This window comes from Pecten maximus, chromosome 10 (assembly GCF_902652985.1).
Source record: "Pecten maximus chromosome 10, xPecMax1.1, whole genome shotgun sequence".
NCBI lineage: Eukaryota > Metazoa > Mollusca > Bivalvia > Pectinida > Pectinidae > Pecten > Pecten maximus.
In genome coordinates this window covers 35,269,867-35,296,630 of record NC_047024.1, presented here as the reverse complement: position 1 = coordinate 35,296,630, position 26,764 = coordinate 35,269,867, and the positions used below count along the sequence as shown (strand labels likewise).

The following is a 26,764-nucleotide window of genomic DNA, read 5'->3' as shown; positions in this document are numbered from 1 at the left end:
TTTATGATTTTGTTTTGTTTTGTTTTTGCGATATAACCAAAGTTTGCTTTATTGCGGAATACAAAACCTCCTTTACAGGTATCTTTACACATTCTAAAAAAAATATTAGTTTCTAACAGTATAAATTAACACATCAAGCCTTACTCTTCAACTACATTACAAGTATATTAATATATTAATAATGGATATTGCATCTGATTTTAAATGACTGATTCTATCTACTGAAAACATTTTACAAATGTACAAAATGACAAGTAGATCAGACAAAAACCAAGTATAATACAGAAATTGGACAGAAATAATTTGTTCTGTGAATGTTTCAAGGTTTACCAGAAACATTATCATGATCAACACTTGCATATATTTGTATATATTTGATCACACATATATAGCATTATAATAATAAGAGTACAACCCAACACAAGTTGTATACTACCAAACTCACCAACATGTACTTATAAGTTAACACTTGATATATCAAAGTGTTTACACCCACAAAACATTTCCTCAATGATCAGCCTAGAAATAAGCAACCAATAACATTCAGAACTCCCATACAAACCATCACATACTTACACATGTAATCCTTCATGACTTACCAACCCTTACAGTCACATATACAAAGTCGCAGCACTGGGAGAGTGAATTCTGTAAGCTGAACAGGACAAGAAAAAAAAATCCAGGTACCATGACCTGCAGCCAGTAGTCTTGGTCTTTGGGCAAGTAAATATGACTACAAATTTAATGTTGACTTGCAAGATAGCTAAATGCAAAATTAATTTTCTTGTAATTTCTATCTTTTCCTTTGATTAATTCCTTTAAAGTGCTACTAATTAAGTTAAATAGGACAACAATATAATGGTTCAACTTTTTGCCCATTCTTTTTTTTTAACATGAACTTGCCCAAAAGACTAGTGTTGCTGAAATTTTATTTCTTGCCTTAATGTAGGGAAACAAATATTTTGCTAATCTTGCTATATAAAAATGTTTAGAATGAATATCACAGGAATGTTTTCAGCTCCATATAGAGAGTTGGTGTGTCATCACAGACTTGTATCTCCAAAATTCAAGGGATCTGCTCTCAATATACATGTACCTGGTAATTATCATCTCTGCCAACCTGGAAAAGGTAATATGGAATCTCTGTATGCATTACCTTACAGATGATACAAATTTATTTATGTGGAAATTTTAACAAAAGCATAATTTTACACAATCATGTGCTGGGTTCACCCTGGAACCAAAAATCATTGGCCATTTTGACAAGATTTCAGAAATTGTGAGTTTTGTGGGCCATTTTGGAAAATATGGGGCAAATGGCCCCATGGTCCCCTCCAGAGTTATCCCTGGTGTGATCCTCTGATACAGAAACAAAGGGAAGGTGTGTAAGTGGCAGAATCAATGTCACCTCTGGTCTAGCACCCTTGTAAACTGCAAAGGACATGTGTCAGTCAATTGACTGGACATTAGTTTGCCAAATACTAATAAAATGGCCAACCCCAAGCCTTCGATTCTGCATTGGCATCTTATAAAGGTACCGAAAAATGTTTATATATTGAGAGTAGAACTTGAATCCCTGAGATAGATGTGTCCATCTGAAGTGTTACACAGAAATACTGCCCTCCCTGAAGTTGGTCTTTCCTATCAGAGCATTAACTAATACACTGTGTCCATCCCGACTCTGTTTCACAGCGTCCTCCAGTACTTCCTTAATTTTCTCCTCATTTGATCTGTCCAATCGCATGCCCTTTCCACCGTATCCAATGGCAACTTTTTCATAATCGGTGAACTGAATAAAAGAACATTTCTAATTTTATTTAAATGACAAATTCGAAAGTCACTATATATGTACAAAATGATACTTAGATATCTTTTATGTATAATTAATGTATGTATAACTGTTAGTTTTGTATTGATTTCACCCTTTTCAATCTGTAACATAAACTTAATACTTATTTTGATTGTTCTGATGGTTCTTTCAACACATACATGTACATCTAAAACATTATACTGTACATTGATATAATTATAGTATTACCAATAGATAGCAACATCAAAACAGATCTCTTGGAAAAAGGTCACAAAGCTTCTGTTGACCTAAAAAGATATTTAACTCACAGCCAGTTTACAAGCCACACTGCTACCAAACATAGGTTCCTGTTCTCGCTCAATCTGTGTCCAGCCAGCATCATTCCCAACCAAGGCAATCACCGGCAACTGTTGTATTAAACAAACTAAGGTTATACAGCATTAGGACCAGGGGTTAATGAGGTTATTAGGATACAGTATCAGGACCAGGACAATACTGAGGTCATAATATAGTGTTAGGAAAAGGAACAAACAGAAGTTATAAAGTATTAGAACTAGGGGTTACAGAGGTTATGCAGTGTAAGAATCAAGAATGTACTGAGGTTGTACAGTGTTAGGACCAGGGACATACTGAGATTATACAGTGTTAGGACCAGGGAAATACTTGAGTTACACAATGTTAAGATCAGGGACATACTGAGGTGATACAGTGTTAGAACCAGGGACATACTGGGGTTAAACAATGTTATGACCAGGGACATACTCAGGTGGTACAGTCTTAGGACCAGGGACATACTGAGGTGATATAGTGTAAGGACCAGGGACATACTGGGGTGATATAGTGTTAGAACCAGGGACATACTGAGGTGATTTAGTGTTAGGACCAGGGACATACTGAGGTGATATAGTGTTAGGACCAGGGACATACTGAGGTGATATAGTGTTAGGACCAGGGACATACTGAGGTGATACAGTGTAAGGACCAGGGACATACTGGGGTTATATAGTGTTAGAACCAGGGACATACTGAGGTTATATAGTGTTAGGACCAGGGACATACTGGGGTGATATAGTGTTAGGACCAGGGACATACTGAGGTTATATAGTGTTAGGACCAGGGACATACTGAGGTTATATAGTGTTAGGACCAGGGACATACTGGGGTGATATAGTGTTAGAACCAGGGACATACTGAGGTTATATAGTGTTAGGACCAGGGACATACTGGGGTGATATAGTGTTAGGACCAGGGACATACTGGGGTGATAGTGTTAGGATCAGGGACATACTGAGGTTATATAGTGTTAGGACCAGGGACATACTGAGGTGATATAATAGTGTTAGGACCAGGGACATACTGAGGTTATATAGTGTTAGAACCAGGGACATACTCAGGTGGTACAGTCTTAGGACCAGGGACATACTGAGATGATATAGTGTAAGGATCAGGGACATACTGGGGTGATATAGTGTAAGGACCAGGGACATACTGAGGTGATATAGTGTAAGGACCAGGGACATACTGAGGTGATATAGTGTTAGGACCAGGGACATACTGAGGTGATATAGTGTAAGGACCAGGGACATACTGGGGTGATATAGTGTTAGGACCAGAGACATACTGAGGTGATATAATGTTACGACCAGGGACATACTGAGCAGGTTCAGTGTTAGGACCAGGGACATACTGGGGTAATATAGTGTTAGGACCAGGGACATACTGAGGTGATATAATGTTACGACCAGGGACATACTGAGCAGGTTCAGTGTTAGGACCAGGGACATACTGGGGTAATATAGTGTTAGGACCAGGGACATACTGAGGTGATTTAGTGTTAGGACCAGGGACATACTGATCTGATAGTGTTAGTACCAGGGACATACTGAGGTGATATAGTGTTAGGACCAGGGACATACTGGGGTGATATAGTGTTAGGACCAGGGGCATACTGAGGTGATTTAGTGTTAGGACCAGGGACATACTGAGGTGATACAGTGTTAGGACCAGGGACATACTGAGGTAATATAGTGTTCGGACCAGGGACATACTGGGGTGATATAGTGTCAGTACCAGGGACATACTGAGGTGATAGTGTTAGGATCAGGGACATACTGAGGTTATACAGTGTTAGGACCAGGGACATACTGAGGTTATATAGTGTTAGGACCAGGGACATACTGAGGTGATATAGTGTTAGGACCAGGGACATACTGAGGTGATATAGTGTTAGGACCAGGGACATACTGAGGTGATACAGTGTAAGGACCAGGGACATACTGAGGTGATTTAGTGTTAGGACCAGGGACATACTGGGGTTATACAGAGTGTTAGGATCAGGGACATACTGAGGTGATACAGTGTTAGAACCAGGGACATACTGGGGTTAAACAATGTTATGACCAGGGACATATTGAGGTGGTACAGTCTTAGGACCAGGGACATACTGAGGTGATTTAGTGTTAGGACCAGGGACATACTGAGGTGATACAGTGTTAGGACCAGGGACATACTGAGGTAATATAGTGTTCGGACCAGGGACATACTGGGGTGATATAGTGTCAGTACCAGGGACATACTGAGGTGATAGTGTTAGGATCAGGGACATACTGAGGTTATACAGTGTTAGGACCAGGGACATACTGAGGTTATATAGTGTTAGGACCAGGGACATACTGAGGTGATATAGTGTTAGGACCAGGGACATACTGAGGTGATATAGTGTTAGGACCAGGGACATACTGAGGTGATACAGTGTAAGGACCAGGGACATACTGAGGTGATATAGTGTTAGGACCAGGGACATACTGGGGTTATACAGAGTGTTAGGATCAGGGACATACTGAGGTGATACAGTGTTAGAACCAGGGACATACTGGGGTTAAACAATGTTATGACCAGGGACATATTGAGGTGGTACAGTCTTAGGACCAGGGAAATACTGAGGTTATATAGTGTTAGGACCAGGGACATACTGAGGTGATTTAGTGTTAGGACCAGGGACATACTGAGGTGATTTAGTGTTAGGACCAGGGACATACTGATCTGATAGTGTTAGTACCAGGAACATACTGGGGTGATATAGTGTTAGTACCAGGGACATACTGAGGTGATATAGTGTTAGGACCAGGGACATACTGGGGTGATATAGTGTTAGGACCAGGGACATACTGAGGTGATATAGTGTAAGGATCAGGGACATACTGGGGTTATACAATGTTAGGATCAGGAACATACTGGGGTTATATCATGTTAGGATCAGGGACATACAGGGGTTATCAGGATCCAGTGACAGACACCAAATTAAAACAATAAGATGTTAAAATGTAATTTTCAGTTGAAAATATATACTGGTACATCTTAATATCTTCAACTTTCAATGAGATTCATTCCATCTCTTACTGCCTTACATGGAATTTCTTAATGATAAGGATTTGTTAGACTATTTTACCTTGTGCCTTGTAAAGGTATCAAACTCGGCCACACTGTAACCAAGGGAACCATCACCGTAAATAATCCACACATCACAGTCAGGACGACACAATTTGGCTCCCAATGCGAAACCACCTCCAACTCCTAGAGTTCCAAATGCACCAGGATCAAGCCAGTGAAGAGGTCCCCTAGGCCTGTAGTAGACAAAGGATGAACATAGTTTTCTTAATGGGATATGAAACTCTCATAAAATGCTATCTCCTCAGGAAAAGATTTCCAATCAAATATCAGACCTATGTTTGAGTACAGCTCATAAGATTTATTCCCCCTTAAGAGTGTTGATACATATTAGATGTAGTTAAGAGGCATGTTTGGCTGTGGATAACTTTGTTTTACGAGATGAAAGAAAACGTACCATAATATCACTGCATGAAATTAAGGTACATATTATGATTTCATTCATGGCAAAATAGAGTGGTTTTTTTTTTAATTTTTTCAATTGATCATATTTTGGTGAATTAAAACCCTAAAATATAATTGTTACTTGTATGTGAAGTTTCTCAACTTAAATAGTATTATTCCTGTAGCCACTAAACATTAATACAGTTCTTTGATTAATTAAGCAATTCTTTCATCCCTTTTTTGCTTTTGTTCAGTCCAATCATGTTTCACAATTGTTGTTCAGTTTTTAGACATATTTTATACTAATTATCAGTCCAAACATATTTTACTCTGGTTTTCTGTTAAGGCTGATTTTACTGAATGTCACTCTGACAACTGAGTACAAGGGCTGAGAGAACATATATTTCTAGATATTAACCCTTTACCTTAGAATGTACGAGGCAGTAGCGACAAAATCTCCACCATCAGCCACCATCACAGTGTTGTCTCCCATCACTTCCTCAGTGACGTGGAGGACCTTTAGTGGATTAAGGTGCACATCGGTTACTTCCTTTGCTTTCTCCCTACAAATGACCAACATTTAATGACCAGCAAGTTACTCACAAATCAAAGATAAAAAAGCAAACATTAAAAGCATCTGTTGGAATTCACATTTGACGGCAATAAAGCAAAAAAATAAACCAGTGTTAACGTTATGATTAAACAATTCTGAATACTTTACAAAACATATATACGTTTCATTGCTACACATCTTTTTTTAAATTTTGCATTCTCTGACTTGTTGGGAGATTTACGGAAACTGTAAGCAAAATAAAAGAAATTCTGAAATTTCGCCAACATGACATTGACTGTTTTTGCTAAAGCAATTTGTATCAAGTGCCTGTGAATACTTGTAGATAGTCAGAGAACAAAATTTTGATGACTTTCCTAAGAAACTGACTTTGTTCATTCTAACACTTACTACGACCTTCTGACATTATCTTTGGTGTTTAATTACCAACTCTTAAATGGCTATTCCTTATGGCAAGTTTGTATACTAGTTATGACCTTAAGATGTTGTAAAGGTTTTATTTCTTGCTAGACTGTTGCCCTCAGTAACCCTCCTTTATTGTGAACCTACTGCCCTCAGTAACCCTCCTTTATTGTGGACCTACTGCCCTCAGTAACCCTCCCTTATTGTGGACCTACTGCCCTCAGCAACCCTCACTTATTGTGGACCTACTGCCCTCAGTAACTCTCCCTTATTGTGGACCTACTGCCCTCAGTAACCCTCCCTTATTGTGGACTACTGCCCTCAGTAACCCTCCCTTATTGTGGACCTACTGCCCTCAGTAACCCTCCTTTATTGTGGACCTACTGCCCTCAGTAACCCTCCCTTATTGTGGACCTACTGCCCTCAGCAACCCTCACTTATTGTGGACCTACTGCCCTCAGTAACTCTCCCTTATTGTGGACCTACTGCCCTCAGTAACCCTCCCTTATTGTGGACTACTGCCCTCAGTAACCCTCCCTTATTGTGGACCTACTGCCCTCAGTAACTCTCCCTTATTGTGGACTACTGCCCTCAGTAACCCTCCCTTATTGTGGACCTACTGCCCTCAGTAACTCTCCCTTATTGTGGACCTACTGCCCTCAGTAACCCTCCCTTATTGTGAACCTACTGCCCTCAGTAACCTTCCCTTATTGTGGACTACTGCCCTCAGTAACCTTCCCTTATTGTGGACTACTGCCCTCAGTAACTCTCCCTTATTATGGTCTTACTGCCCTCAGTAACCCTCCCTTATTGTGAACCTACTGTTCTCAGTAACCCTCCCTTATTGTGAACCTACTGCCCTCAGTAACCCTCCCTTATTGTGAACCTACTGCCCTCAGTAACTCTCCCTTATTGTGGATCTACTGCCCTCAGTAACTCTCCCTTATTGTGGACCTACTGCCCTCAGTAACTCTCCCTTATTGTGGACTTGCTGCCCTCAGTAACCCTCCCTTATTGTGGACCTACTTCCCTCAGTAACCCTCCCTTATTGCAAACCTACTGCCCTCAGTAACTCTCCCTTATTGTGGACTTACTGCCCTCAGTAACCTTCCCTTATTGTGGACCTACTGCCCTCAGTAACCTTCCCTTATTGTGGACCTACTGCCCTCAGTAACTCTCCCTTATTGTGGACCTACTGCCCTCAGTAACTCTCCCTTATTGTGGACTAACTGCCCTCAGTAACCCTCCCTTATTGTGGACCTACTGCCCTCAGTAACCCTCCCTTATTGCGAACCTACTGCCCTCAGTAACTCTCCCTTATTGTGGACTACTGCCCTCAGTAACCCTCCCTTATTGTGGACTACTGCCCTCAGTAACCCTCCCTTATTGTGGACTTACTGCCCTCAGTAACCCTCCCTTATTGCGAACCTACTGCTCTCAGTAACCTTCCCTTATTGTGGACTTACTGCCCTCAGTAACCTTCCCTTATTGTGGACCTACTGCCCTCAGTAACTCTCCCTTATTGTGGACTTACTGCCCTCGGTAACCCTCCCTTATTGTGGACTTACTGCCCTCAGTAACCCTCCTTTATTGTGGACTTACTGCCCTCAGTAACCCTCCCTTATTGTGGACCTACTGCCCTCAGTAACTCTCCCTTCATCTTCGCTAGCCATGGTTTGTGATTACGTTACACTCCATGAACCCTTGGCAGATTTAGACGTCAGTTCTGGCCCTCAAATATTCGAAATTACCATCCTTTATGCAAGAAATTTTCTACCAATCAAAACAAGCGTTACCGCTGTACTTCCTCGGTGATGCTTATTTTGATGAGACGTGATCAATAACTTCTATAAATTGATCAAACACTGTGAATGTTTCACCAAAGATTGTACGTCTCTGTATTTAGATGAAATGCCATGATATAGTCGACAAGGTAGCTCTGTACTGGGCGCCGCAATTTTTGTTTACTGCGAAACCAAGCCTGAATATAAAATGTGATTTGATTGGATGCCCTGTTTCCAGGGCGCGGCGGTTGAAATACGACTATATCTGCCAAGGGTTCGTGGAGTGTAACGTAATCAGAAGTCTTGGCTAGCGAAGATGCCCTCCCTTATTCTCCACCTGAATCTCTTACCTTCAGAAACCCTCCCTAATTGTACACCTACTGCCCTCAGAGACCCTCCCTAATTGTACACCTACTGCCCTCAGAGACCCTCCCTTATTCTCTACCTACATCTCTTGCCCTCAGAGACCCTCCCTTATTCTCTACCTGAATCTCTTACCCTCAGAAACCCTCCCTAATTGTACACCTACTGCCCTCAGAGACCCTCCCTAATTGTACACCTACTACCCTCAGAGACTCTCCCTAATTGTACACCTACTGCCCTCAGAGACCCTCCCTTATTCTCTACCTGAATCTCTTACCCTCAGAAACCCTCCCTAATTGTACACCTACTGCCCTCAGAGACCCTCCCTTATTCTCTACCTGAATCTCTTACCCTCAGAAACCCTCCCTAATTGTACACCTACTGCCCTCAGAGACCCTCCCTTATTCTCTACCTGAATCTCTTGCCCTCAGAAACCCTCCCTAATTGTACACCTACTGCCCTCAGAGACCCTCCTTTATTCTCTACCTGAATCTCTTACCTTCAGAAACCCTCCCTAATTGTACACCTACTGCCCTCAGAGACCCTCCCTAATTGTACACCTACTGCCCTCAGAGACCCTCCCTTATTCTCTACCTGAATCTCTTGCCCTCAGAAACCCTCCCTAATTGTACACCTACTGCCCTCAGAGACCCTCCTTTATTCTCTACCTGAATCTCTTACCTTCAGAAACCCTCCCTAATTGTACACCTACTGCCCTCAGAGACCCTCCCTAATTGTACACCTACTGCCCTCAGAGACCCTCCCTTATTCTCTACCTGAATCTCTTACCCTCAGAAACCCATCCTAATTGTGGATCTCATGCCCTCAAAAACCCTCCCTTATTGTATACTTACAGCCCTCAGAGACCCTCCCTTATTCTCTACCTGAATCTCTTGCCCTCAGAAACCTTCCCTAATTGTGAATCTACTGCCCTCACAAATCCTCCCCTTGATCTATCGGGATACACAGGTCTAGACAACGTAGCCTGACTTACAGGTTAGCTTTTTCCTTGACAGTGTCCTTGTCCTTTAGTTGATGTAGCCATTCCTGGTCACACTTGTATCCCTTCAGTCCTCGGGCAACCTCCACAATGTAGCTTGCTGCGTCTGCCTCCACAGCCACTGTCGGCTTCCAGAACATGTCAGAGTTCTACCACAATACAAACATGTTCAATACTGGTAATTTACATGATAGTTTGCCGTTTTTCACTTTTACTTAGCTGATGTACATAACAGTTGTAAAGACAGACACATTAAAGACAGTCACACCAAATTGGTATATAATTTTCAGTATTGGCCAATCAGAATTTTGCTTATAGTTTTTATTCTCCTCATTGAAATCTGCTGTCTTTCTGTTCAGATGCGAATGAAGTGCAGGTCCAGTGGTTAAATAGCTACATACACTACCAGTTTTAATTAAATACACATTTTATACAATATTATGATATTTTGATGAATCACATATCTAAATTCATTTGTATTTAAGTTAACAAAGTAATATACAGATGTTTTGTACTTTTATTGTAATTTAAACATGATAATCATCATTAATATCCCATGCCAATCCAAAAGACTCTCTGATCTGTAGATCTGTTAAAAACCTTCCCTAATTGTGGATCTACTGCCCTCAGAAAACCTCCTTAATTTTTCCCTTGATCTATCTGGATACACAGGACTTGACAACGTAGCCTGACTTACAAGTTAGCTTTTTCCTTGAAACACAGTATACCCTTACTTTATATAGCTGCTCCTTACTCCTGTTGATGGCAATTATCTTGGACTTCCTGCTCAGCACCCTGCCATATCCCAACCTAAAATCTGCCACAGAACCTACAAGGACAAACAATTGTTATTAATCTTAGCCACCTATTAGTAATGTCACATAAACCATCTGTTAAACCATGTTCTAAATGCCATGTTGAGTAAAGTTATTTATGACTACACCTGTATAAATATGTAGTGAACTAGGAAATAGACAAGTTTTATATGTTATGCGTTCAAAGTTACCTAGAGTAGTTAAAGCTATACGCTATAGTCAGCCAAATCTATTCGAGTTGCTTCCCTTAGATCAGTAGTTAATTAACCCGTTTTAGGTTTACACCCTTCATTCTATATCAAGGTAAAATATAACCAAACGGTAGAACCTGAAAGTCAGTCGTTATTAGGTAGCACACGGTCCGTGGGACCAGTGGTCAGTGCCTAGGGCTATATTTGGAAATGACGAGATAGGGGTTTAGATACGCCCATATTTCGGGTTAAAGGTCACGATTGGTCAATTGACCACATCGTCAATTCATACATATTAATTAACCTTTAGGGGATATAAAAAGACTTGCACGTTTTGCATAAGGAGTTCTCCAGCAGCTTTCAGTCTAAACGTTAACGGACTTAGTGCCGTTTGGATGTACATATTTAGGATGTAAATATGTAGACTTAGATTTGTTTAAATGTGTGTGAACTGTTAAGTGTGAATGCGCCGGCGATAGTGTGGAAGATGGATGAAACTTCATTGGATTGTATTGTACCTTCGGGATTTTCCTGTGGATTAATAAATATAAGTAAACTTTATATCCAGTGTTGAATTATGTTTATCACACCACAACCATCCCAAAAAGAACTTTCCCGTCCCGTGTTCATGGAGAGCGGACGTTACAATTGGTGGCAGCGGTGGGATGGTTTTAAAATGTGGTTGTGATAAACTGTAACTAACACTGGATGTTTGAATTCTACGAAAAACTGTGATGTCTTTCGTTCGACGGAGTTTGGTACGATTGGATTCATACAACTCGTCAAATCCTGTAGTGCTATCGAGAGCACAAAAACTGTGTCTTTTAAGTCCGTTACTCTTAATTTACAAAGGAACGGCATATATTCGGAAACTTTGTTCGGAAATGGATTTTAACCCTAGAAGTGCTTGCCTCGAGCTTGTGGATTTATCTCCGCTACCCACATCATATAGTTGTATGTTTCACAAAGAAATGTTGAGTAATGGAACGTTTTGACTGTGTGTTTAGCAGTTGTGTTCTCTATTATATTGAAGTTGTAATGAGAGATCTATTTACTCGGGATATGATGCAGGACATAGGTCAAGGAGTTTCGGAGGATATATTTACCATCGGGAAGCTGAGGATTTTTCTAGTGGTTTCCGAGTTACTATGGAAGTTAACTCATTATGTTTCCTCGCGTTAATAGTGCTTAACGGAGAAGTATTTAGGAAATTAAAAGTGAATATTTTCGCTACTTGGAAGTTAAAATCCGACAATTTTCCGGGGGTATATACAGGATATATACAGGACATGTATAAGAAATTTTATCCAATGAACCGTGAGTACATTTAAAAATCATCGAAATATTGTCGAATAACGCTTATAACAGCTGTGACGGTGTCAAAGAACTTTCGGATTGCTAAATAACATAATTAAGCATTTTAGACACATGTTTTTGATCTTTTAGGAAACTATGATCGTTCATAGATTGTGACAACTCTCGGACTAAGTAGTAAAATGAGCAGGAACTTGATCAGTGTATCGTGTGTCAGTCCTAGATTCGGGAAGGCTCAAATCAGGGAATAACCAAAGTCAAGTATCGCCAATTTCTGGACCTAAGTCAGTGAGGTTGATGGGGTCGACCATACGGGGAAAGCGAACGGTGGTGCTAAAACAGACATTGGGAGAAAGTGGAAAAGTTTAAAATTTTCCACGCAAAGTCGCAGACAGGAAGATGTGAAAGCTAAATTTGTGATGTTCAAAGCAACGCGGATAGGAAGTTGATAGCAAAATAGCCGTTAACTTAATTGGAAATTAGACTCTGGGGCCAGGAGTAATTCCATGATGGAAACATCTTTTGGCGTATCATCGAATACAATGTAACACCAGAAGAACGCCCTGTGTTAGTACCGTTTCGCACGCGATTTGAAACTTCTTATGTCATAGAGGAATGTGCATTATTCAGAAATTGTGAAAATGTGGAATTGAAGAGACAAGTTTTAGTTCGTGGTTTTGGTATAGAAAATGAAGAATTCCTGGAGAATATGTGTTAACATAGCAGATGATGTGTATCCTACACGTATTTGGTCGTATAGATGATATTTGGTCGCATTCAGTGGAGCTGTGGTTTAATTCGCTTGTATTTGTTAATTTGACTCTTTTCATCGATGTCAGATTGAGCCAAGTCCGCGTTCGTTACGTCTCAGCTAGTGAGGATGATATTTGTACATGTAGATGATTTTGGACTTTGAATAGTGCCAATCATGTGTTCCAGGATGGAGTAGGCGCTAAGTGGAACGCTAGTGCATATAATACTATATATATACGTAGTGCTTCATCTGGACAATAATTGTGTACGCGAAGGATTTTAAACAGTTTTGGTATAGTTTGACCGCTGTTTGGTAGCCTTGATATCGCGCGAAATTTAAGGCGAATAATGCAACTTCTTGTACAATGAAGTTTAGATCCTAGGACAGGTGGTTTCTCAGGATAGCATTGGAACTCCTTCGAAAATCGCGGCAGTTGAAGCGATGTTGCTCCAGTTTTGTATTTTACCGAGTTACAGCTATAGAGCGTTAGATCTCGGACTTGCGTCAAATTATCGGAAAGTCATGTTCGGTTTCGCACTAATAGCGAAATGTCTGCGTGACCTCGCCAGGAAAAGGTGTTTAAGTGGTCAAATTATGGACTAAGGAATGCTCAGTGTATGTTCGCATTCAACGAACTGGAATAACGACATATCTGCTCCGATTCTAGGATATCCAAGCTTGGAAAGTGGAATTTATATTCTTTACACGGATGCTAGTAACTTTGTCACATTTAATTGTAAACTCTGGATTTACATTAAGATAAGTGAAAATCAATGTTTTTCAAAGGACATATCCTGGAAACAATATTCAATTCGAACTCAGTAATAATTCGAATTAACTCGGTAAACGTGTTCACAAAGTTTACCAATCATTCAGTACGGCACGGAAAACGGTAGCTATATTCATGACCAAAATGTGTTATGATATTGGAGATAAAATACGCAGATTCCAACATTAAATACTAGTGGGAACTAAGGCTAAGTTAGCCCGTCATTGGACCGGACCGTGGACAGTAGTCGCACGGCTTAGTGATGTGTTATTTAGAATTCGTTACTCCGGAAGATCAGAGCCAGTTGTAATACACAGTGGCAATTTGAAGTCTGGAGGTACACGTACTGGGGACAGCGCGACCGACCCCAGCACAGCGGGAGCTTCCACCCCTACCAATAATTTACCTATGCGTTTGGACTCGCCAGGTCCAACGACTGACCAGAAGTGGACACCCCTCGTTGTCAGGACAACGCGAACTGGGCGAGCCATCGAAACTTAGAGACCTCAGTTTTAAACTTCAAAGGACTTACGAAGATCATCGACTATTGCCCTTTATGGACGCATGCCAAATAGGGATGAAGATTGGATTACGTAGTTATCATCGACATAATTATTGCCCTATATGGACGCAGGCCCCTGGGGGGATGAAGAATGGATTTTGTTTTGAATCAGTAAAGATTTCAACTTTGTGAAGTGACAAAACTGATCTAATTCAAAAAGTGATGTTCGTTGAACTCTTGTTTTGGATCATTACCAGAGACAGAATAAAGTTTTGTGAATCACGAACATTCAGGACTTTTAATGGATTATTAACTTTTTAATAGGAACCGTGCAAAATTATCAAGGGATTTAAACGTTGATACTTTGATCTGGTGTTTGAACTGTGATATTAATTCAAACTTTCGACTTGGATTAGAACATTTAGTGAAATACGGAAATTCGTTACTTTTGGATTTGTAACTTTGAAATGGACTGAATTATGCAGAATTACCAAAGGGTTATTACGTGCGTGGATACTTTACAGTGACATTACATAACTGAACTTTGTGATATCAAAAAGTGACTTAATAATTTCCGATGGATATATTATTTAGGACAAACACACTAATTTCTGTGATTATTAGTTATTGTTTCCGTGGATCTCATTTATACATGTAAATTTTTGGAATTTATTTCACTGTGTCAAAGGTAATGTACGAATAGCATGTTCATTAATATTATAGTTGTGAGTATTGCCTCCAATGTTAGATTTCTATCTTAGATGTAACTCAAATTAAGGGTTATGGCATGGGTGGATTTTATCTCAATATTGTAGTATATCGTATTAGTGGATACGTATACTTGGGGGTTTGGACGTTACAACTAAACCATACATATATTTGTTATTTCATATCAGAAATATACTTGAAAAATGATATTCGATTGTGTCCGTGTAGCCAAATTATATGTAGGGGATCGATGTAAAATCGAAAATTCATATACAGTCTGATGACGTTTTATGTGTGCAGGGGTATAACGTGTGATGGAGATGTACGAAGAGTACGAGTTGTTGTATGTTTTTGTAGACTAGGTACATTTTTGAAAACATTACGGTAAACCAGTAAAATGTATGTTAATATTTTGGTAGACATTGATTTTACGATGTTTGTTTGAACTTTGCGGATATATAGCCGCCAGGAGCTCGTAAGCGATCGATGGTAGCTATAGGCTTGTAAACATTATTTTTATTACTTAGAAGTTTTAGTGCTAAAACCTTTTAAAATGCGTGTAGAATGTCAGGAAATAATATTTGACATTGAAGTTTAGACTCGTACATGTCGTAAGAAAAGTTTTGTTAATGCAAACGCAAAATGGTATTTTAATATGTTTTATGTTTTCACGTTAGAATAGATAGATTGCTTTTGTTACGAAAACTATTAACTATGTATGACGTTTGTGGGGACACAAACTCTTCAAAAGAAGGGGGTTGTGTAGTGAACTAGGAAATAGACAAGTTTTATATGTTATGCGTTCAAAGTTACCTAGAGTAGTTAAAGCTATACGCTATAGTCAGCCAAATCTATTTGAGTTGCTTCCCTTAGATCAGTAGTTAATTAACCCGTTTTAGGTTTACACCCTTCATTCTATATCAAGGTAAAATATAACCAAACGGTAGAACCTGAAAGTCAGTCGTTATTAGGTAGCACACGGTCCGTGGGACCAGTGGTCAGTGCCTAGGGCTATATTTGGAAATGACGAGATAGGGGTTTAGATACGCCCATATTTCGGGTTAAAGGTCACGATTGGTCAATTGACCACATCGTCAATTCATACATATTAATTAACCCTTAGGGGATATAAAAAGACTTGCGCGTTTTGCATAAGGAGTTCTCCAGCAGCTTTCAGTCTAAACGTTAACGGACTTAGTGCCGTTTGGATGTACATATTTAGGATGTAAATATGTAGACTTAGATTTGTTTAAATGTGTGTGAACTGTTAAGTGTGAATGCGCCGGCGATAGTGTGGAAGATGGATGAAACTTCATTGGATTGTATTGTACCTTCGGGATTTTCCTGTGGATTAATAAATATAAGTAAACTTTATATCCAGTGTTGAATTATGTTTATCACACCACAACCATCCCAAAAAGAACTTTCACGTCCCGTGTTCATGGAGAGTGGACGTTACAAATATCTATTTTTATTGCGTTTTTACCATTGAAATATATAGAGGATATTGAATGGTTTCCCGTTTGACAGAATATCGATATTTTCACAAGTGCGAAGCACGAGTGGAAAATATCGAAATAGTCTATCATACGAGTGAAATATATGTTATATTTAACGGAAACCATTCAATTTTCTTTTTATTGCATTTCATAAACTTAAAAACAAAATTAAAAACATCAAAAAAATTAATAGCATCAAAAATGCGGGAATCAGTAATGATGTCATCTCTTTGTGACGTTACTCCACGTCAACTTGACGGCGCCATTTTGAAAGGACTGATCAACGCAATTTAAAAATTTCTATATTTTACTGGCAAAAATGCAATAAAGAAATTTATCGATGATACTAATAAATCTTGTATTTTCACTGCAGCGATGAGCAGTGAAAATATCAGATTTTGCAGTGAACATATGTTTTTCATTTTTGCCCAATCAGAGCGAACCTTTGTATTCACATCATTGATTTTTCCAATTCAAACGAAGATAGATAAATTGGTTATTTTGCTGTATTTCTGAAATATTCAGACTATTTTTTTGACAAAATAATCACTTCACGTTAGCTATTCATGCATAGATTCTCCGATAACAGCAGAAAACGCTTAAATTGCGTTGATAAGTCCTTTCAAAATGTTGCCGTCAAGTTGACGTGGAGTAACGCCACAAAGAGATAACATCATGAATTATGTTACTGATTCCCGCACTTTTTGACACTATTGATTTTTCGATGTTTTTAATTTTGTTTTCAAAATGCAATAAAAACAAAATTGAATGGTTTCCTGTTTAATAAAACATATATTTCACTCATATGACAGAATATTTTGATATTTTTCACACATGCTTCGATTTCCTCTATACATGACATTATCATTGAGTCCTACCAGGCATGATTATATTATTTGTGGCAGTATGTATTTCGTCCTTACCCCTAAAACATATTAATTTATACAATGTTATTTTTCTGTAGTCCTACCTGCCTTGATTAGAATGTTAATTGTGGATGTATTTCCTGTAGGTATATGTGTAGATTTTCCAGACTTTGTCCTACCTACCTTGATGTTACTTATGTCTACTAGCATGTTGATAAATTTATATGACATTACTTTCAGTATTCTTTCCTGTCTTAATGATTATGTACATTATTTGTGTCTTAAATAATTTACTTTGATTTACAGTATATATCATATTATTTTTTAGCAGTCTTACCTGCCATGATAACAACATCAGCCTCTTTGAGTGCCTCGCCCCGTTTCTGTCTCGCCTGTATGGAGCTGTGTTTACCCAGAAGTCCTCTGGCCATACCACCAAGGAAACAAGGTACACCTATGTCCTATAATAGCAAATATATTTTACAGATTCTTGAAAAATAAAACAAGCAATCCTCTATCACTGAAATAATTTGATTGTACATTGCTATTTTTTCTCTGTGATCTCTTTATAATAGCGGGGCCATGTTAGTTCATTCGGTTAGAGCACCAGCTGCAAGGAGACCCTGTGCCAAAATGACCCTGGCTATTCATGGGCGAAAAGCCCAGCAAACAAACAAACAAATCTTTATAATAATTTTACAATTTTCATAATTTTATTCAAGATATCAACAAGGATTGAATCTCTGTGTATCAGTAGACACATTCTTGTATCTCTTACATCCACTAACAAATGGTGATGATTAACTACATTAACTACTGAACAAAGAAAGTTGAATATAAAATAGAATCTTACATGGGTTTAATATCTCAACTCTCAAGTTACAGTAAGAGTTTGGCTGGCCCTTGTCAGTTCAAAGAACCAGGATATCTCAACCCTCATGTAAGAGTTGGCTGGCCGTAGTCTTTTCCAGTTTCAACTGGAAGACTAAGCCCTTACACAAAGGTTGAGATATTGCTGTCCACAGAACTGAGTCATGTTTGATTGTACATTTCTTTCTCACATACTTCAATGAACGAATTATTGTTGGAATAAACATTGATCTACATTGTCTGTAAAAAATAAAAACTCTTCGACTGAGGCAGGACTCCTCATTCCCTAAGACAGTATGACTTCGTACAGTGATGTGAGGTTGATAATCATCATAACTGTGTTAGCTGTTTCATTACCACATGTGAGAAAGTTTTCTTTATCCTTGTATAAAGCAAGATCATCCACTGAAGTATGAGAGAATTTATCTCCCTGCTCATTATTGATCAGATACTATACCTCCAGTGCCTTCCTCAGTTCCTCAACTGGAACTGGGGGAAGTGTAGCTTGACTTCCAATCAGAATCACAGGTTTCTTTGCCTTTGAAAGTAGTTCTATGCCTTTCTGGACTGTGTAATGAATAAAAAATAATCTTTGGAGTTTATAGAAAGTGAAAGGAAAGTTTTAATCCAGATTCAACATTATTAGAAAAGTTCATATTCATGAATTTCCATCTTAAATATTAGAGTTATCTCCCCTAAACATAAACATTAACATAAAGTACACATAACAAAACATAATTTCCTTTCTCTAATTATACAGATTCTCTTCACCAACACTATTTCACTGAAATCCAGATTGCACATTACCATTTGTAAATAAAGTTTATAATCATAAATTTCCATCTTAAAATATTAGAGTTATCTCCCCTAAATAATCAAAATGTGAAAAAGAAATATTCATAAACAATACACATAAGAGAACATACAGATTCCATATTATTATTTGTAAATAAAGTTTATAATTATAAATTTCCATCTTTATATATTAGTTATCTCCCCTAAATAATCAAAATGTGAAAAATGGATCTTTATAAACAATACACTCATAACAGAACATATTTTCCTTCCTCTAATTATACAGGTTATTTTCACTGAAACCATTGCTTAGAATCTAGAAAATAACAGATACCTTGTGAAGAAGTTGGTTTCTTGATGTCAGTTGCCAATGGACTCATATCTCTTTCCTCAAATGCTCCAGCAAACAGATTAGTCAAGTAGTTAGACAGATACCTGAAATGTCATCATATAGGAGAGTAGAGCTGTCACATTTAATGATGATTAAAAGTAGAAAGCAGAAATTTTACCAGATATTAAAACAGCAATCTTCTTAATGATAAATGTGTAAAGGAGTTTACAACTTCTTGATAATTGAATAGACTGATCAAAGTTGTAAGTCACATTTTGCTCTATTATTGATATAAATGTTGCTTCAGTGTATATTATTCTACACAAGTTCCAGTATATATTCCATTACCGTATTTGACCTAATAAGTGCACCCGTCCCTATAAGTGCACTCCTACTTTTTATAGAATAAAAGGATGTGTGTGCTAAGTGAAAAATATATTATAAAACTTCCTTTCTTCAATGATCAGCCAATAAAATTTTAACCAAAACTTTGTTTGCTTTATAACGGTATGTAAATGAATAACAGTTATTTTTCCATCCAGATTTCACATGGAAACTTTTCCCTGTATAAGTTTTATTAAGTACACCTCTTTAGGTCAAAATGATGATAGACAATCTGATTTACAATTCACTTGTTACTTACCAGTTTGTGATTTTCTGCATCAGACTAAGTCTTCCCTTCTCCTTGATGCCAATCTCCTTACTGACAGTCTGGTATGGGTACAGACTGTCAATAGGAAACTCCACAAACACTGGCCCTGGGTAAACAGAGTTACATAATTTTATCTCAAGTCTCAAAGTGTTTTGATGAAGACCACAGAACTTGTGAAAATAGTTTGGATGTGTAGGTCTTGTGATATAAAACTTACTTTATGTTTGCTTTATTTGACTGCATAGACCAATCTTTCATTGCAGACTGGATCTGACAGTGGCTTTATTTGCTGTTCAAGATTGGACAAAATTTAACCCAATAGCTGTATTTCCTTACCAGACATACAGTACCTGGACTTCAATACTGGTACAATATCCCTGAACTGACCTTGACTGTAGTTCCAGACCAGGCTATTTGTATGGTTTCCTGTACTAAGGAGACAATGCCCTTGACATTGACCTTACCTGGAGTTCCTGACTAGGCTATTTGTAGGGTCTCCTGTGCTGAAGAGATAATGACCTTGACTTTACCAGAATTTCCAGACTTGGCTATCTGTAGACTTTGTGTACTAAGGAGACAATGTCTGTGACCTTGACCTTACCTGGAGTTCCAGACTGGGCTATCTGTAGAGCTTTCTGTAGTGTGGGAGCAATGTCCCTGATTTTAGTAACAGTTGCACAGTATTTACACAGCGGCTTGAACAGTGACATCTGGTCAATATCCTGTAGTGCTCCCCTTCCCTAGAATAAATTTCAAACAAGTATACAAATTCTGAGACTTATGACCAGGAGGATTCATGTTTGACTTTACATGTTTTTTCTACCTACTACTAACCTCTTAAGTTTTCACACACATACAATTAAGAAACAAGCAAATTGCATATTGCTAAAGCAAGACATGTCCCATACTGGCCCCCACTAAAAATTGTACCAGTGATCTTGACCTGGACCCAAAAAACGCTGAAACATGAACTTGTCAGAGATTTATGGACCTTTTTCATTGTGGAAATTTTGATAAAAACCTCTCAAGAAAATGAAAACCCTAGATTGCTGACAAACTTTGGTGTTGCATTCATACATACATACCTACAAGACCAACGACCAACAGAAGAAACCTACAGTCCAAATAATCTAGATTAATCCAAAAGGAAAACCAGAGAAGGGACAACAAAAACACCAGGCATACTGACACTCATAAATAAGTTAACTTTTCTATTTTCTGAAAGGTAATATGGGCAGATGTCATCATGTCTAATATTAGAGTAAAAATCTTTGCTGTACCTTGAGAAGTGTCGCAGCAGCCCCACCTATCAACAGTACTGGAGACTCTGCCATCTGAGCATTCTTCACAGCTGTCACAGTGTTGGTAAGTCCTGTGGACACAATCAATATAACAAGGATGATAAGACACATACCCAGTATAATAGGATACATATTATCTACATACAAAATATAAAAACTGGTAAACAAATTAATAAATCAACAGATTCATCTTAAAAAACTATTAAGGAAAATATCATGACAGACCAAAGATGGTTGTCTGTAAAGATGACTTACCTGGTCCTGTTGTGACAGTGGTTGTCTGTAAAGAAGACTTACCTGGTCCTGTGGTGACAGTGGTTGTCTGTAAAGAAGACTTACCTGGTCCTGTGGTGACAGTGGTTGTCTGTAAAGATGACTTACCTGGTCCTGCAGTGACAGTGGTTGTCTGTAAAGATGACTTACCTGGTCCTGTTGTGACAGTGGTTGTCTGTAAAGAAGACTTACCTGGTCCTGTGGTGACAGAGGTTGTCTATAAAGATGACTTACCTGGTCCTGTGGTGACAGTGGTTGTATGTAAAGATGACTTACCTGGTCCTGTAGTGACAGTGGTTGTCTGTAAAGATGACTTACCTGGTCCTGCAGTGACAGCAGCCACACCCACTGTCCCCGACATTCTGGCCACAGCATCGGCAGCAAATACAGCTGTAACCTGGATACAAACATTACAAACTCTGTCAGTAAGAGTTTTTTTTCACTTTCTAAAGATGTTAATAAACTTTAGAATTGTATGAAATCAAAAAGAACAAATCAAAAGTACTACATTAAATGAGATTTTGTATGTTGGAACAGAATTTTGAATCAGGTATCAGTCATCAAGGACCATCAAGTAAAAATGACAGGTACAACTTACCTCATGTCTAGTGTCCACCACACGGATTCCAATTTTTTCACAGGCCACTAGTATTGGAGATATGTGTCCTCCAACCAAAGTAAACACATACTTCACTCCATGAGCCTAAAGCATAGAGAACATGTGTCACACATGCATGTTTAATTGTCTACCCTTTACTTGTACACATACCCACTAGCACTGCTCACACCTTTACTTATAACCATACAGAACCCAGATTGAAGATATATAGAAACAGTTCTTATTAAGTCAGTATCATCTCCTATTTCCATTGCTGTGATAATAGCTTTTCAGAGTTGTTGTTCATAACATGTAACTTTAAATAAATATTCTTGTATTTTATTTTGTCCATTTTGGTTACCTGGGTACTTCTTTTTCTAGATAACAAACAGCATTAAAAAATCTTTTGAAATCACAAATATGAAAAGGAGAAAATAATGATTTTTTAATTGAATAAGTCTTGAAAAACTTGTCTTGAAAAACTTGTCTTGAAAAACTTTTACACTATGTCCACCACTGGCTTTTCGTAATTGCTTCATACAATACGCAAATCGATTACATATGATTTTAATGTCATGTGGTGTCATTGTAAGTGTTACCTTGCAAACGTAGTCTCACTCCTTCACTAACAAAAGCAATTGTACAATGGTGATGATAGTTCAATCATGCTAATATTGTATGTATACACTTAATCAAGTAACATGACAATGTTGGTCATCATATACATTTTAACATTACTAATTTTTCAACATCAACATAATAAAATAAATTCACTGATTTAAAATTTATGAAATTTGTCTTGCACACGAGTTAATATCAATAGCAAGCCACTGCAAAACATCTCAAAAGAAAAAATGTATTTAATTTATGTCTTGTAAATGTTAATTACCTTTAAAACATCCCCAACTACATCACCACCATTCCGTTTGATGTTTTTGTCAACCTTCAATAAAAAGCAAATGTCCATTTAACATATAAGCATTTAGGTATACACTCACATTTAAATGAAATATTACAGAAACAAAAATATCGCAGGGCAGAACAATAAACGCAAAAGCGAAATGCATTATTGTATCCAACTGAATTACATGAACAAATAAAGAAATAAAACATCAATATTCTAATCAAAATGTCACCAAGAAAGTAAATTTCATATCATATCAAAATGTACAAAGATTGAAAGAAACTAGTTGAAAACTGAAGAGCTCAAGAGACATGTCAACTACATATCATGATTATTAAACCTTCCAAGTTTCAAAAAAATTGGATGAAAAATGTAGATCTCGATCAAGACAAAATTCAAATACTGAAAAAATATCTGAATCAAAACGCTGCATAGAAAAACACAGCTACATATCATCATCATTCATTATTATAAAGACTTCAAAGTTTCAAAGATGTCAGATGAAGAATGTGAGAGAAAATCAGAAGACAAAAGAAAATATAGAAATAAATTAAAGTCAAATAACTTCTGCAAAAATTTAAGAATTAAACTGTGCCACTCCTGGTAAAACAACTACTTTGTTTGTTTTTGTTTAACGCCCTATTAACAGCGAGGGTCATTTAAGGACGTGCCAGGTTTTGGAGGTTGAGGAAAGCCGGAGTATCTGGAGAAAAACCACCGGCCTAAGGTCAGTACCTGGAAAGGTTTTGAACTCGCAACCCAGAGGTGGAGGGCTAGTGATGAAGTGTCAGGACACCTTAACCACTCGGCCACCGCGGCCCTGGTAAAACAACTACAATGATTATAAAGTTTACCAAGTCTCAAAGAGATCAATTGAATCATGTAGAAGTTATCCATACAAAAGTTTATGCCAGACAGATACTTTCGTCAAATTTTGATGGGCCTATAGAAATGCAACAACCAGACCAGGACTTCAACTCTTGACATCCACACACTAACACATGGCAGCCAGCCCATTTCATTTCAGTTAAATACAATATAATCATCATGATGGTGTTCCTTACGTCATCAAGCTGATTTATCAAACCAGATTGATAAATGATCAAGATATTTTCTTGCCAATTTTTAAAAATTTTAACACAGGATTTGTACTTGATCAAAGGGGTTCTTTTTAAATTACATGGTTCTTTTAATGTTTTATAGATTCTTTTCCACTGTCAAGACATCATATTTTACACCAACAGACAATAGAGAATCAGAGGATGCTCGAACTTGGAGAATTTCATATAGGAAATTGAGGACTCCATTGGACTAGGCTCCCCCTGTATATTTTTTTAATGTAACACTTAATCTGTGAGACTCATTTTATAACAACAGCTGAATAAAGCTTCAGTTCTTACTATCTATCCCCAATATGTGTAATAGAAAAGAGAAATAAAAAAAAAAGTGTACGAGCAACCTAGCTCTCACTATCCATGCAAGGGACATCCTACAACTTAAGGCTAAAGGGAAACTCCCGCTATGCAGTACGTACTGCTAATTATAAGGAGATTTATACTCTCCACTTTTGCACTTGTACTCACTCCTTCTTTTTTTTGTATCTTAAGACAACAACAACCCCGTATCTTTGGCTATTAGGGAGCCTCTTAATCACATATATCTTACACTTTGATTGGTCAACGACACCAAATCTGTAATCTAAAAGGAAGGAACGAAGCAGTAATGAAAATGTCCTGTCCGCCCTGGGGCTCGAGCTAGCGACCTCTGTCTGACAGAACGTTCATCCTTTACCAGTAGGATAAAGGTAAAATTCGAATTCACGCTAGCTAGAGGTAGTACAGCATTGGGAGGTGTGTTGTTTTGTAAGTCAGTCTGATACTTCTATAACTATTGGACATTCTGAGTCAATACATAATAGATTTAGCCAAGGAACAGGGACACATTATTTACAACATAAATGGGTTGATATTATATAATAGGCTCTGACCCATAGCATACCAATTATCATATAGTATTGTGCCTTTGTGCATAATGACGGATGTGTTGTAAGGAGACGTCTGGACCTAGGCCTACAACCCTATACTGGTAATGTCAGTAATGACAGACCACAGGCGTCTGAAGTTCTGACAGTAAACTGAGATATAATACCATAGAAAAAATAAGAGTATCTACTATAAAAAAAAGAACAGGTATGCAACGCCTCCGATGTCAACAATCACTTAAATCTCTGCAAACGGGAAAAATATACGATTTACAATATAATTATTGGTATACACAGATGCCGCTAACATTATTTAACACTCGACAAGCATAAACCATTACTCACTGCGTTTAATAAGTTCTATTTCAGCTAAAAACTTTCTGAGATGGTCTGTCACGTCAACCATGTCGTGAAAATGGCGGACATTGTTATGCAGGTCCGCAGTGAATATCGAGGTAATACTTTTTAATTCATGATATTGACAATAAAAAAAGAACTCTAGAAGCACATGGATTCTTTCAATTTATATTTATATTCTGTGTCGTTGAAACATTTTTAATACTTCTGGTGTAACATGTTTCTCAGTTTTTAAAACGTTTGAAAATAAAGGGCAGGTAACTCTTATTTTTTCATGGATTAAAAAGTATTACCTCGATATTTACTGCGGACCTGCATAACAATGTCCGCCATTTTCACGACATGGTTGACGTGACAGACCATCTCAGAAAGTTTTTAGCTGAAATAGAACTTATTAAACGCAGTGAGTAATGGTTTATGCTTGTCGAGTGTTAAATAATGTTAGCGGCATCTGTGTATACCAATAATTATATTGTAAATCGTATATTTTTCCCGTTTGCAGAGATTTAAGTGATTGTTGACATCGGAGGCGTTGCATACCTGTTCTTTTTTTATAGTAGATACTCTTATTTTTTCTATGGTATTATATCTCAGTTTACTGTCAGAACTTCAGACGCCTGTGGACAGACGCACCTTGTGAAAGAGCTGATAAAGTATCCCGAATCGTTTGAGAAACATAAACGTTCCTAAAGCTGCAGCTGACAGCCCTACTGGTACTAGAGTAGACGCTTTACAAAACTTCTCGGTAATGTCATCCATCGTAAATTGTACTATCTTAAAGACTGCAGACTTGCCGGTGGACTTCAACCTGCAACAACAATCCCTGCCGGTCCAGAAAATCAGGATAAACTAACCGATAATATAACCGGAAGTTTGAATTCAGTAGGCTTATCGACTACATTCGCAGCACGGAGAAAAAAACGGACAAAACAAAACTTATCTCTCATTTAAGGTCACCGGAGACGAGGTTTCAGTTGACTTATTGCGATTGCCTTTTGTCCGGCGCTGTCCGCTGTCCGTCATGTGTCGTTCGTTGTAAACAATTTACATTTTCAGCTTCTTCTCAATAACCAACAGGCTCACGGACTTGGTAGAAATCTAGTCTGTAGCATTCTAGGATGAAGGGCTATCAATTAAGGTCGTTCATAAGGATGATCTCATAGGGGTCAAATATGCTAAAATCTTTAAATGACTTGTTCTTGATAACCATGTGGACCAGAGACCTGATATATATATTAGCTAGGTCTGTATAGTATATGTAGGGATAAATTAAGGCCTTTTTTTTGTTACCAAGTTTGTTCAAATGGATGACCTTAACCTTCATTCAAGGTCACAGGGGTCAAATATTCTATTTTTGTTAACAGCTTCTTTTTGATAACCAATTAAGTGGCCCGGAGACCTGTTATTAAGTCTGTACGTAGCATGCATGGATAACGTACGTGCCGCCATGTGCACGTTTGTTCAAATAAATGACCTTGAATGAAGTTCAAGGTCACAAGAGTTAATTATGCTAACATCTTTAA

General features: G+C 38.0%; 1 protein-coding gene across 1 annotated transcript; it reads right to left on the bottom strand.

The window, feature by feature from the left end:
- Window positions 1-845: 845 nt before the first annotated feature.
- On the bottom strand, window positions 846-26,095 carry LOC117335709 (acetolactate synthase-like protein). Its single transcript, XM_033895879.1, has 16 exons — window positions 25,875-26,095; window positions 22,889-22,942; window positions 22,000-22,104; window positions 21,720-21,798; window positions 21,108-21,199; window positions 20,429-20,567; window positions 19,819-19,933; window positions 19,179-19,279; window positions 18,507-18,616; window positions 17,517-17,640; window positions 10,496-10,590; window positions 9,756-9,910; window positions 6,067-6,204; window positions 5,259-5,433; window positions 2,119-2,217; window positions 846-1,789 (listed from the first exon to the last, which is right to left on the bottom strand). The coding sequence occupies exons 1-16, from the start codon at window positions 25,998-26,000 to the stop codon at window positions 1,604-1,606; spliced, it is 1,893 nt and encodes a 630-aa protein (XP_033751770.1). The 5' UTR covers window positions 26,001-26,095; the 3' UTR covers window positions 846-1,603.
- Between the last annotated feature and the right edge of the window lie 669 nt (window positions 26,096-26,764).